At 41.3% G+C, this 14,342-nt stretch overlaps 1 protein-coding gene across 2 annotated transcripts in view; it reads right to left on the reverse strand.

The window, feature by feature from the left end:
• CRIM1 (cysteine rich transmembrane BMP regulator 1) overlaps nt 1-14,342 on the reverse strand; it is a 210,430-nt gene that overhangs the window by 161,236 nt on the left and 34,852 nt on the right. For both annotated transcript variants that reach the window (XM_069583565.1, XM_069583566.1), the window contains exon 2: nt 7,145-7,318. In XM_069583565.1, coding sequence (XP_069439666.1) covers nt 7,145-7,318 — 174 coding nt within the window. The remainder of the gene's footprint in view (nt 1-7,144; nt 7,319-14,342) is intronic.

Consider the following 14,342-nt stretch of genomic DNA (forward strand, 5'->3'; position numbering starts at 1 on the left):
AGTTTTTCCCTTTTTACTAGATCATTCTTGTCATCAAACATGCTGTAACATTTGCCATATTTTTAAAGTCCTTTTTGACCTTAGATCCCTCTGATACAACCATTTCACTTGTTGGTTCCAAGTTTTGAGATGTTTTCCCATTGCTGTTACTTGTACCATCATTCTTCTACTATTTCGGGTTAGGAAACCAGAATCACCTTGGTATATTTTCATCCCTCCCTTACCTATAAGCAGATACTTCATGTTCTTCCATCAAAATGGCGTGCATCCGTTTGCTCTTCCTTGCTTTTCCTTTGCCATTCCCTAGACCCATCTCTAGTGGTACTACATCTAAATAATGTGAAGAGCTCTCCTGCAAGCCTCTACTGCAGAATCTCTCCCTGCTAATACATTACACAACCCCCGCAACTGCAATCTGCCTAATACCGATTTCTTCATGCTCTGCTTCTCTTGGCTTATAAACCTACAGTGACTTTTGAGAGCTCCTATTCCTGGGCCTGAGTTCCCTGCACCATGTGAAAGACATTTCATCATCTGGTCCTGTCCTGACTCCTCATCTTTAGTTCCTTTCTACCTATAGAAATAAAAACTTGCTCTCCTACATTCATTTCCCAAGTATCTTACACATAAGTCATGCAAATCTCACTTAGACATTTCATTCTTCTGCCCACATCATTCTGCCTGGAATCCATCACCATCCAAATTCTAAATTGTTCAGACTCCAACTCCTCCATGATACTTTATCATATAATTCCAGGTAACATTTTTTTGGCCCTAAGTTCTTAGAGCATTCCAAGTCCTCATCGCTATTAATGATTTAATTATATGCAGTGATATACCATCACTAACTTTTTCATTTGCAATATACTTGAATATAGAGTTTTTTATTCAACATTGTCTCTCAGGAAAGGAAACCCCACAGTACTGACTTCTTACAAGACCTCAAATATTACAGGGTGCTTTATTTAAAAAAAAAAACAAAGCACGGATCTAAGCAGACATTTCTCCAGAGAAGACATGCAGATGGCCAAAAGGTACATGAAAAGATGCTCAACATCACTAATTATTAGAAACACGCAAATCACAACTACAATGAGGTATCACCCTACACCAGTTAGAATGACCATCAGCAAAAAATCTACAGACAATAAATGCTGGAGAGTGTGGAGAAAAGGGAACCCCCCTACATCATTGGTGGGAATGTAAATTTGTACAGCTACTATGCAGAACAGTATTGCACGTGTGTATGCTCAGTCATGTTGGATTCTTTGTGACCCCATGGGCTGTAGGCCGCCAAGTTTCTCTGTCTATGGGATTTCCCAGGCACAAATACTGGAATGGGTTGCCATTTCCTTCTCCAGGAGATCTTCCTGACCCAGGGATCAAAGCTGCTTTCCCTGTGTCTCCTGCATTGGCAGGTGATTCTTTTTTATCTTTATTTTCTTATTGAAGGATACTTGCTTTACAGAATTTTGCTGTTTTCTATCAAATCTCAACATGGATCAGCCATAGGTATACATATATCCCCTCCTTTTTGAACCTCCCTCCCAACTCCCTCCCCATCCCACCCCTCTAGGTTGATACAGAGCCCCTGTTTGAGTTTCCTGAGCCATACAGCAAATTCCCATTGGCTATATATTTTACACATGGTAATGTAAGTTTCCATGTTACTCTTTCCATAAATCTCACCCTCTCCTCCCCTCTCCCCATGTCTATGAGTCTATTCTCTATGTCTGTTTCTCCACTGCTGCCCTGTAAATAAGTACCTTAGTACCATTTTTTAATATTCTGTATATGTGCATTAGAATACAATATTTATTTTTCTCTTTCTGACTCACTTCACTCTGTATGATAGGTTCTAGGTTCATCCACCTCATCAGAACTGACTCAAATGGGTTCCTTTTTATGGCTGAGTGATATTCCATTGTGTATATGTACCACAACTTCTTTATCCATTCAGCTGCTGATGGACACCTCCATTGCTTCCATGTTCTAGCTATTGTAAATAGCGCTGCAATGAACAACTGGATACATGTGTCTTTTTCAACCTTGGTTTCTCCAGGGTATATGCCTAGGAGTGGGATTGCTGGGTCATATGGTGGTTTTACTTCTAGTTTTTTTAAGGAATCTCCATACCGTCTTCCATAGAGGCTGTGTCAATTTACATCCCCACCAACAGAGCAAGAGTGTTCCCTTTTCTCCACATCCTCTCCAGCATTTATTGTTTGTAGACTTTTTGATGATGGCCATTCTGACCAGTGTGAGGTGATATCTCATGGTGGTTTTGATATGCATTTCTCTAATAATGAGCGATGTTGAGCATCTCTTCATGTGTTTGTTAGCCATCTGTAGGTCTTCTTTGGAGAAATGTCTGTTTAGGTACTTTTACCACTTTTTGATTAGGTTGTTTGTTTTTCTGGCATTGAGTTGTATAAGCTGCTTGTATATTTTGGAAATTAATCCTCTGTTAGTTGTTTCATTTGCTATTATTTTCTCCCATTCTGAGGGTTGTCTTTTCACCTTGCTTAAGTGAAAGAGGAGAGTGAAAAAGTTGGCTTAAAGCTCAACACTCAGAAAATGAAGATCACGGTATCTGGTCCCATCACTTCATGGGAAATAGATGGGGAAACAGTGGAAACAGTGGCTGACTTTATTTTTTGGTCTCCAAAATCACTGCAGATGGTGACTGCAGCCATGAAATTAAAAGATGCTTACTCCTTGGAAGGAAAGTTATGACCAACCTAGATAGCATATTGAAAAGTAGAGATAGTACTTTGCCAACAAAGGTCTATCTACTCAAGGCTATGGTTTTTCCAGTAGTCATGTATGGATGTGAGAGTTGGACTGTGAAGAAAGCTGAGCTCCGAAGAATTGATGCTTTTGAACTGTGGTGTTGGAGAAGACTCTTGAGAGTCCCTTGGACTGCAAGGAGATCCAACCAGTCCATCCTAAAGGAGACCAGTCCTGGGTGTTCTCTGGAAGGAATGATGCTGAGGCTGAAACTCCAATACTTTGGACACCTCATGTGAAGAGTTGACTCATTACAAAAGACCCTGACATGAGTTTGAGTGAACTCTGGGAGTTGGTGATGGACAGGGAGGCCTGGTGTGCTGTGATTCATGGGGTCGCAAAGAGTTGGACACAACTGAGTGACTGAACTGAACTGATAGTTTCCTTTGCTGTGCAAAAGCTTTTAAGTTTAATCAGGTCCCACTTGTTTACTTTTGATTTTATTTCCATTACTCTAGGAAGTGGGTCACAGAGGAACCTGCTTTGATTTATGTCATCGAGTGTTCTGCCTATGTTTTCCTCTAAGACTGGCAGGTGGATTCTTTACCAATGAGGCACCTGGGAAGCCATGGAAAACAGTAAGGAGGTTCTTTAAAAAACTGAGAACAGAACTACCATATAACTGAGCACTTCCACTTTTAGCCATATACCCGAAGAAAGCCATAATTCAATAATTTGGAAAGATACATGCATTCTGATGTTCACTGCAGTACTACTTTACAATAGCCAGGACATGGTAGCAGCCTAAATGTCTATCAGCAGAGGAATGGACAAAGAATATGTGGTACATGTACACAACAAAATATTACTCAGCAATAAAAAAAAGAACAAAATAATTTCACTTTTGAGATTGTCAAACTGAGTGAAGACTCAACACAGAAAGATAAATATCATATAATACCACATATATATGGAATCTAAAAAAGGGTACAAATGAGCTTACTTACAAAACAGAAGTAGAGTATTCGGATATAGAAAACAAATTTATGATGACCAGGGGATGGGAACTGGGACTGACATATACGCTTACCATACATAAAATAGATAAATAATAAGAACGTGCATACAGCATAGGGAACTCTGCTCAATGCTCTATAACGGCCTATAAGGGAAAAGGATCTCAGAAAAAAGATATATATACACATACATATGTACGGAGAAGGCAATGGCACCCCACTCCAGTACTCTTGCCTGGAAAATCCCACGGATGGAGGAGCCTGGTGGGCTGCAGTCCATGGAGTCGCTAAGAGTCAGGCACGACTAAGCGACTTCACTTTCACTTTTTCACTTTCATGCATTGGAGAAGGAAATGGCAACCCACACCAGTGTTCCTGCCTGGAGAATCCCAGGGACAGAGGAGCCTAGTGGGCTGCTGTCTATGGGGTCACACAGAGTCGGACATGACTGAAGCGGCTTAGCAGCAGCAGCAGCAGCATACATATGTACATGTATAACTGATTCACTTTGTTGAACACCTGAAGCTAACACAACATTGTCAACCACACTCCAGTAAAAAGTAAAACTTAAAAACAAACAAACAAAAAAGCCCCAAGAGATCCCTTGGAGTAGGAAATGGCAACCCACTCCAGTATTCCTGCCTGGAAAATTCCATGGACAGAGGAACCTGGAGGGCTACAGTCCACGGGGTCGCAAAGAGTTGAACACGACTGAACAACTGAGCATGCACACACAATTTGTGGAAGATACATTAGCCTTAAATGACCTCTACCAATCCCAGTTTTGGATTTTTTATACAGAGGCCAGACAGAATCTGTTAAAAAAAAAGGAGGGGTGGTGGTGTGAGCATAAAGAAATTTAATCAGCCACAGTAATTATTCCTGAGGGAATGATGTCAAAATTAGAAGTGCTAGATCTTGTAAACAGCCTTTTCAGAAACACTTTAAAAATCAATGCAGTGAATCGCCACATTGTAAAGATCATAAACATACACCTCACTAATTAAAAATGTAACTGTCCTAGTTTTATGTGCAAAGACACCCTGTTTGGAACAAAACTTGTGATAACCTGGATTCCAAATCAGCTGTATCTCCAACAACTTAGATGGCAATGAGGAAGGTGTGCTCAGAAACAGGTGTTAAATGACACAGAAAACAGCTCCAGCAAAGACAATGACAGTGACGGAGATGCATTTGAGATGTGACTAAAACAGTTAAGTAAAATATAAGAAGAGCAAAAAGTAATCCTCTAAACTGCTATATGATGTGACTTAAAATATGCATGAATAATTAAATGAATTAAATAGATATTTGACAGCTTCATCTATGTCCCTGAAGATTTATACACTGAAGTTGGCAAAAATACTGAAAAGCAGGCAATAGAGGTGAGGACAGGGGTGAGCAAAGAGCCTCAAGACAATACAAACGAGCTTGGTGAACTGTGTCAACGGCATAATATGATTCAAAAAAGACTTTACGGGCCTGTCAGTCATCCACTGTGTAGAGCTGAAGTTTTCAATTTTGAAACTGAAGGACTAAACTAAATGTTATCTAAGATTCCTGAGGTTCTTAAACTTTATTTCTTTCGTTTTCTACTTTATTGTTTTAATGATCCAGCAGCACTTGGAAAATACAAACAGAAATGCTATTTTAGAGGCTACTATACATTTCTTAATGGACTTCCCTGGTAGCTCAGCTGCTAAAGAATCCACCTGCAACACAGCGGACCCCGGCTCAATTCCTGGGTTAGGAAGATCCACTGGAGAAGGGATAGGCTACTCGCTCCAGTATTCTTGGGCTTCTCTGGTGACTCAGACGGTAAAGAATTCCCCTGCAATGCAGGAGACCTGGGTTCGATCCCTGGGTTGGGAAGATCTCTCAGAGAAGAGAACAGCTACTCACTCCAGTATTCTGGCCAAGAGAGTTTCATGGAGAGAGGAGCCTGGCAGGCTGCAGTCCATGGGGTCTCAAAGAGTCGGACGCAAATGAGCGACTTTCACATACACTTCTTATTCTTTACAACCATTTAATATGTCTTGGAAACAATACAATTCAAAAACTTCAGTCCTGCTCTACTGCTTTTATGAGCTTGATTTTGGACTTGAAAAATCCTTGGTATTCTAAAGTATACTACCAGTTTCTCCATCATCATAGAGATATAAAGTGTATTTTGCAGTAACATGGATAAACCAAGAGACTGTCATACTAATTGAAGTCAGAGAAAGACAAATATCATATGATATCACTTACATGTGAAATCTAAAAAAATGGTCACAAATGAACTTATTGACAAAACAGAAATAGAGTCACAGATGCAGAAAACTCATGGTTACCACGAGGGGAAAAGGGGGTGATAAACTGGGAGCGTGGGATTGACATACACTACTGTATATAAAATAGATAACTAATAAGCACCCGCTGCATAGCACGGGGAACTCCTTTTAGTACTCTAATGAACTATGTGGGAAGAGAATCTAAAAGAGTGGCTACATGCATTTGTATAACTGATTCACTCTGCTGTATAGCAGAAACTAACACAGCACTGTAAACCAACTAAATACCAACAAAAAGAATTACAGGAAACAAACACACACACACAAGAATGTCTCATTCAGCCCTCCTTCCCCGCCGAGTGGAACCTGGGGCTCTGAGACAGTTCACTGCTGCCCAGGGGCACGGCTGAGTCCGAAGCCCAGGCCTCATCCTCTGTGAATTCCGGCAACAAGCCAGGGCACCCAGCTCTGGCTTTGTCACTCCTGATTACTGCAGTCATGAATCATACTTTCAAGTCTTCCATCCTCATCTAGGTTTTATGCATGAATGTACAAAAGTTATGGGCCACGTTAGTATAATTTTCTTATTTTAATGTGATTTCTGACTTCATTCCAGAAGGGAAGCACCCAATGACCTGTCCACACCCACGTGGTTTTGCCCTGCGCCAAAGCCCACCTCAGCCTCCAACAGTCACTGCCCAAGGTTCCCACCTCCTCTAAACTGCACATTCTTGCCAGACTGCATTTCTAATCGGCCCTCTCCTCCTGGAGCACCATCCTACGGTAAATCAAGCAGAATGGACATGGTGACAACAGATGCGGATCTCAGGAACGCCTCGTGTGATATCATGCATTCAGTAGAGGTGACCTAGGCAGGCAGGCGCAAACTACTTTGCCCGTACTGCCCCAGCGTCACCATCCAGTGGCTTTTAAGACACACACAAGTGTGCGCAGACACACACGCACGCATACACCATCACATCCGCCCCTGGCCAACTTTTGGAATCTTGTTTGAGATCAAAGCTACCACCCACCTCTGTAAGCTCGTCTTTGCCTTTTCCAGCTCAAATACGATCACTGCTCAGAGTTACGTGCTAAGGCTTACGACCGACAATAAGTACTCACCTTCAATCCTCTTTAAAGCTGAAAGGCACATATCCTTCCTTGGAAACTCGAAGGGATTGTTACAGGTTCGAATGGTGTCACACTCACATTTCCCATTGATTAGATTGCAGCCAGAGACAAGGTTTTCATTGCATGGTTCAAAACCAAGCAGTTGGTCATCATCCCAGTTCTCATCTGGAAAACAATTAACAACCACATAATGTTTGCTTGTTCGCTTCATTCAAAGGCCTGTCTGAAAGCAAAAATGTGAGAAGGTGTCAAGATTAACATCCAGTTTTGAACCTTAATTCAGGAAAGGCAGTCTGACTGCAATTTTACAAATGAATGAAACCCAACCTCCTAATAAATGAGAAGACTGAAATATAGCGTCGCATCAACATTAGTTAGCGGTATTTACAAACATTTCTAATCAAAAATTACTGCTCCTCTGATGTGTTATTACAGTAACAATTGAGATTCCTTTAAAGTTTTTCATTTTAAACAATGATTCCAAGATTTTCCCATGTTCAATAAAACTACAGGAGCTGCATCTGTCAATCTACAAAATTATTCCAAAAAACTCCAGTTCCTTTTGCTTTTTACTGCATCTGACAGAGACTAGTTTCAGGTTTAAAACAGTTCTGAAACATGATACATCAAGGCAGTGCTAATAAATATAAACAGACACCACCCTCCAATGAATGCGCTTCAGTTCAGATGCTAAGGTCCATTACTGCCCACAACCAAGGTCAGGAAAAACAACAAACAAAACTAAGGGCTACAGCCTAGTGAGAGGCTGAAGTCGTCAAATTCTGAAGCTGAGACCAAATCAATGTCCGGGTCAAGGAATGGAGCTGACTGTAAGAAATAAAGTGAAAGTATTAGTCACTCAGTCGTGCCCAACTCTTTGTGACCCCGTGGACTGTAGCCCACCAGGCTCCTCTGTCCATGGGATTCCCCAGATAAGAATACTGGAGTGGGTTGCCATTTCTTTCTCCAGGGGATTTTCCAAACCCAGGGATTAAAGCCAGGTCTCTTGCATTGCAGGCAGAATCTTTACCAACTGGGCCACCAGTGTGAAAGTCACTCAGTTGTACCTGACTCTGCGACCCCATGGACTATACAATCCATGGAATTCTCCAGGCCAGAACACTGGAGTGGGTAGCCTCTCCCTTCTTTAGGGGATCTTCCCAACCCAGGGATCAAACCCAGGCCTCCCACATTGCAGGCAGATTCTTCAGCAGCTGAGCCACCAGGGAAGACCCTAAAATAGATTTTAAAACCAACTTTCATGGGACCCGGTTCAGAAAAGTGAAGCAAACATGGCAGAACCACAGGCAGTCTCAATCCTTAACTGAATTCCCCACAGCTGAAACACCTCTTTAGGAAACCAGACTATGTCTCTGAGTCTCTGGTATGTTATATGAGTTTCCCCTCTCTTAACATTATCTTTAATAGATACTTTATCACACCTTAACTGGGTACTGACTATTAAATAGTAAACATGTTTCTGATAACCATATCTTGAGAGAATATTTTTAAAGTGCTTGAATTTAAGGTACTTAAACCTGTTGCTCAAAGTAAGGCAGGTATAAAGCCATCTTAACAATGTGTTATTGCAGAAGTCAGTGCAAACAAATGGGTATGATTTTTATAAGGCTAACTTTTCCTTCTGGTGACACTGTTGACTTACTAAGTCAGGAAAAGACTGTTTTCCCTCACTGAAATAAATAATTTTCTTGTCAAGGTGTCCTTAGAAGGATACCATTTACAAAACAAAGGGCTTCAGGGTGATTCTTTGAAAAGGGAGAACAGAAAAATCTCCTGTGTTTTGATTTCAGAAGACCAGGCTCTCTTATTTGATCAAACCTTCGGCTCTCAGTAGAATGATTTTAGAAGTTTAAACAAAAACAAAAGGTACCCGTTTGAAGATCTGCTTTCCTATTTAGTCTGTATTTGGCCTTTAGAAATAACAGGTACATAACATGTACACACACAAAGGGACATTCCTATCTTCAAGATGGAAAACCAGAAAAATACACCGAAACAATTCAACAAGGTAAAATAGGTGATGATTTTGTCTTCAGTTATAATACAGGATGAAATGGCTCACATAGATAATTTCTTATCTCTATATTTAATTGCTGACATGTTATTAGTACCACCAGCCTAATCCAGTTCTGTGAAATTTACCATGAAGAAATTTTTTGACCGAATATTCAAATTTGGAATTCAAAGTTAGTTCAATTAGGAATGTAAAAGCTAGTACGAAACTCGAGTGACATTCAAACCCCTGGAAAACTGTATTTCTCCTCTTTCCTATCTCATTCCAAGAAGAAATTTTTATCACTATCATTTTAAATATGTATAGTTCCTGTATCACCAATGTGTTGAGGGGATTCTGATGCAGATTCTTCCCTCACAACAAACATCCCTTCCCTCCATTATAACTGGAGTTCCCTGACACATCACTCTTCTGAACCACTGCAGCATCCTCTCACCTGTTTCCTTGCATTACCCCGTTAACTCACTCTGTCAGCACAACCATCTTCCTCAAAAGACAAACTTGCTCACTGGCTCTCTCTTGGCAACAATACAAAGTCCAAACTTCTTACTGTAGGTACGATTCGTTATGATACAGCTTGTACCCACTTGTACAGACCTACTGTGCACCAATCCCTCACACAACCTAATGCTCCAGAAAGTACACAGATTCTCACCACAAACCCTCAAGAAACGCTCCCGTGCCTTTGCTCACAGAACATCACCTGCCTAAAACACCTCCTTCCCCTTCCTCTTGATAACTCCTATTCATTCCAAGACCCAAGTCCAGGGGTGGGATGACTTGGGAGACTGCACTGACCTATATACGCTATTATGTGTAAAACAGATAACTAATGAAAACCTACTGTGCAGCACAGGGGCCTCTACTCAATGCTCTGTGGTGACCTAAATGGGAAGGAAATCCAACGAAGTGGGGATATGCATAGCTGATTCACTTTGCTGTACAGCAGAAAGTAATACAACATTATAAAGCAACTGTACTCCAATAAAATTTTTTTTAAATTTAAGACAAAAAACAAAAAACACCCAAGTCAAATGTCACTTCTTCGGGAAGTCTTCTCCAGCTCTGAGCTGCTCTATCCTCCATGTTCCTATAAATACCTGTGCACACCTCTTATCCTTTCTAGTAATGGCTTCATATAAGTCAAACTTCCCCATTAGACAAACAGTCCTCAGGCACAAGAACCAGATCCTATCCAACTCTGAATATCCTTAACCCCATGATGTAAATATAACCGTATTTCTCATGTCACTGACATGGTAAATGCTGCTGTCTATGCTTTAAAAAAAAAAAATAAAACCACAGACAATGCCTTATTAAAAAATGTATAGATACATATCAAGGAAAACTGTTTCATTATAATGAACTTGTTTACGCAATAAAAATCTTATTCAAAAAGCTTATTAGTAAAGTGTTAATGAGGCAGGCATTTTGAAAAAACTTTCAGACATACTTTGGTACCTTTAGGCATCATCTGTCATTATCTCTTTTCCAGGTCAGCTCTAGACTTCAGCCTTATCACCTGGTTGGCATCATGGGCACTTCCAAAGAGTTCATCTCAGGGCCAATTTGTTTTCACTGCCGGATGTTTTTCTCTGCCTCCCCACAGGAAGACCATTTTCCCTGAGTGTGGAGTCAGAATTAAAAGGCAACTTCCCTTAATACCCACCCCAGCTCCTTACTGTTCTCAGAAGCCTCTTGGCAGAAACGGCAGGCTGCACCTCATGGTGCACAGGTGAGCCTGGCCACCCCTCAGGAAATGTCACGGCCGCTGTATCCAGTCAGGACGCCTCTGACTCTAAAGCCAAAAACGTCTTAGATGCTTTTATTTTCTTTCTTGAGAGGAAACCCTTTCAATTCTAGGCCCCTATCTTAATCAATACTTTGTTTTCCTTCTTGGCAAATAGTTTCCTTAGCAACCGCTGCTTCATAGGGATCAAGTACAACATGTTCTTGAGACAAATGCTTTTGTGTTGTTCTATTACAGAACATTATACTTTAACATAATTTATCAGCCAACCAACAGAGACTGAAAAGCAAAAATTCAGTGAGGTCTGATTACAGAGAAATAAAATCTGAGCCCAGCAGCGCCACTGACAGCACTCGGCAAATTTGATGTTTTAAAATTTCTTTTCTTAAGTAAATCCATGTATACAGCACAAGGATCAAGGTTCTGATTCTGATACAGTTTTTCATTTCTCCTTGGACTGGTCAAGGGTTAGAAGGAAGAAAAAAAAGTTAATAACAGGAACAGCTATGACAAACTTGGACAGCATATTAAAAAACAGAGACATTACTTCGCTGACAAAGGTTCATATAGTCAAAGCTATGGTTTTTCCAGCAGTCATGTATGGATATGAGAAGTGGACCGTAAAGAAAGCTGACCACGGAAGAATTGATGCTTTTTGAACTGTGGTGCTGGAGAGGACTCTTGAGAGTCCCTTGGACCGCAAGGAGATCCAAGCAGTCAATCCTACAGGAAATCAGTTCTGAATATTCACTGGAAGGACTGATGCTCAAGCTGAAGATACAATTCTTTGGCCACCTGATGTGAAGAGTTGACTCACTGGAAAAGATCCTGATTCTGGGAAAGATTAAAGGTAGAAGGATAAGGGCATGACAGAAGATGAGATGGTTGGATGGCACCACCGATGTGGTGGACATGAGTTTGAGCAAGTTCTGGGAGTTGGTGATGGGCAGGAAAGCCTGGCGTGCTGCAGTCCACGGGGTCACAAAGAGTCGGACGCGACTGAACTGAACTGAATGTATGAATTAAAATTCATGCATGTTCAAATATAACTAAATGTTTGAGTACTCTAGTGAACAGTCAGTTATAACTATGGCTAATCTGACATCTCCAACTGGGATGTTTATAAGACAATGTGATGCTTTTCCTCGAGACAACTGTGGGATTTCGGTAGGCAGGATCATTTCATGTACTTTCCATTTCATTCCACAGAATATTCATAAGATATGTAACCAGTGATTGAAGTTTAGGAAAATTAGGACTTCCCTTGTGGTCCAGTGATTAGGAATCTGCCTGCCAATGCAGGGGACACAGCTTCGATCCCTGATCTGGGAGGATCCCACGTGCCATGGGACAACTACGCCTGAGCGCCGCAGCTACTGAGCCCGCGGGTCTAGAGCCTGTGCTCTGCAACAAGAGAGGCCACACAATGAGAAGTCCGCATATCACAACTAGGGGGTAGCCCCCACTCACTCCAACTAGACAAAGCCCCTCACAGCAACAAAGACCCAGTGCAACCAAAAATAATTTTAAAATAAAAATATTTCTTAAAAGAGACTTGATAAAGTTAATAATATGTACTACCTTCAATAAAGGGCACTGTTAAGGGAAACTGATTTTTTTACTTGGTTATTAGTATTAATTTACTGCAAATGGTAGTAACTGATGAACACAGTTTGGGGTCACAGCCTCTGTGCTCAGGCCAAGATGTCAGCAGTTTTACCAGCATTGCCTTTGTACCACCAGCGCAAATGTTGACACACAGAATAAAAGCAAACAATATGTTAGTATTACTGTGAAAATAACTCTGACCTCATGCACTACTTGAAAAGGTCTCTTGGGGTTCCCCCAGGGGTCTGTGGCCCGCATTTTGAGAACTGCTGTTCTACAAAGCATGCCTCACAGGTATACTTAGGCCAAGACAGAACAGGAGTCAGGTTTAAGAACTAACAAAAGGACACTGGGTACCTTTTCTCCTAAAAGCTACTGCTGCTGCTAAGTCACTTCAGTCGTGTCTGACTCTGTGTGACCCCACAGACAGCAGCCCACCAGGCTCCCCTGTCCCTGGGATTCTCCAGGCAAGAACACTGGAGTGGGCTGCCATTTCCTTCTCCAATGCATCAAAGTGAAAAGTGAAAGTGCAGTTGCTCAGTTGTGTCTGACTCTTCTCGAACCCATGGACTGCAGCCTACCAGGCTTCTCCATCCATGGGAATTTCCAGGCAAGAGTACTGGAGTGGCCTAAAAGCTACTGCTGAATCATAAAAACACATTTCTCTAATGTAACTTTACTTAATACATAATTTGGAACAGAATGATGTTAGTATAAAGCAGAAGGTGGGCTGTTATGTGTGATTTTAATGCTATACTGTTATAAAAAGATCAAGAGCAAGTTCTCTCACAATAAAAGGAAAAGTCTGCAGTTAATGAATATGTTAAGAAAATATCTTATAATCTCATTTAAATTCCTTCCTCTAATGCAAGAAATGGCTGCCCTAGTGGCTGAACTTTCACTACCTTCAACTGTCTGGAGAGGTTGTAAATGAAAAAGCTAGAGCTATTCTCCTCTGTGTCTAAAAATCATGATGAAGAAACTACCCCTAGATCTTTAATTCTGATGAAACCAGTCTCCATTCAGAGTAAGCATCTGTGAGGCCTCACCCCCTGGAGGAAGCAGCCTGAACTCAGGAGTGTGTGAGGCTGCAGAGATGGTTTGCCAGAGCCCAGATGCAAATGTAAAGGGTGGCTTAATTGAGTCTGGATCTTTATTTGGATTTTTATTGTTTATATTTATCCTCTGTGTATGCAGTTCCACAGGTTTTACATGACCTGCCATCCCTATTGTCCCCAACAGCTCTCTATAGTCTAATGAGTGATTTTACAAAAAAAAAAAAATTTAAGAGTGTACATGGGGTGCCAAATCAGAAACACTTAAAACACCTGTACGTCCAACAGCCACCCTCAGTCTTATTCTGGACTTGGTGTTTTTGCTTCATGGACTACTTTCCAACATTCTTGATGCTGCCTGAAATTCCTTCTTCCCACAGTTGATATAACAGATTCTAAGTGCAGAGGCTAGTGAGAAAGGAGCTGTGATCCTCAGGGTAGGGGAGGGGAAAAGGATGTGAAAGAGGAGGAATCTTGGAAGATGTGCGAAGACTCATCAGCCGCAGATCTGGGAAGCAGCAGTCGTGGTTTAGTTGCTAAGTTGTGTCCAACTCTGTTGTGACCCCATGGACTGTGGCCTGCCTCAGGGGTTATATCCGCTCTATGCTCAGGAACCAGCCACGGCAACCCTGGCCTAACTGGACCTAGATTCCACTTCTCTACTCTTCAAAATATCTTTCCATCTGCTTCCTGGAGTCTGAAATTCCATTAACATGGAAAAAAATGTTTCAGGTATGACTG

The sequence above is a fragment of the Ovis canadensis genome, chromosome 3 (assembly GCF_042477335.2).
Source record: "Ovis canadensis isolate MfBH-ARS-UI-01 breed Bighorn chromosome 3, ARS-UI_OviCan_v2, whole genome shotgun sequence".
NCBI classification, from domain to species: domain Eukaryota; kingdom Metazoa; phylum Chordata; class Mammalia; order Artiodactyla; family Bovidae; genus Ovis; species Ovis canadensis.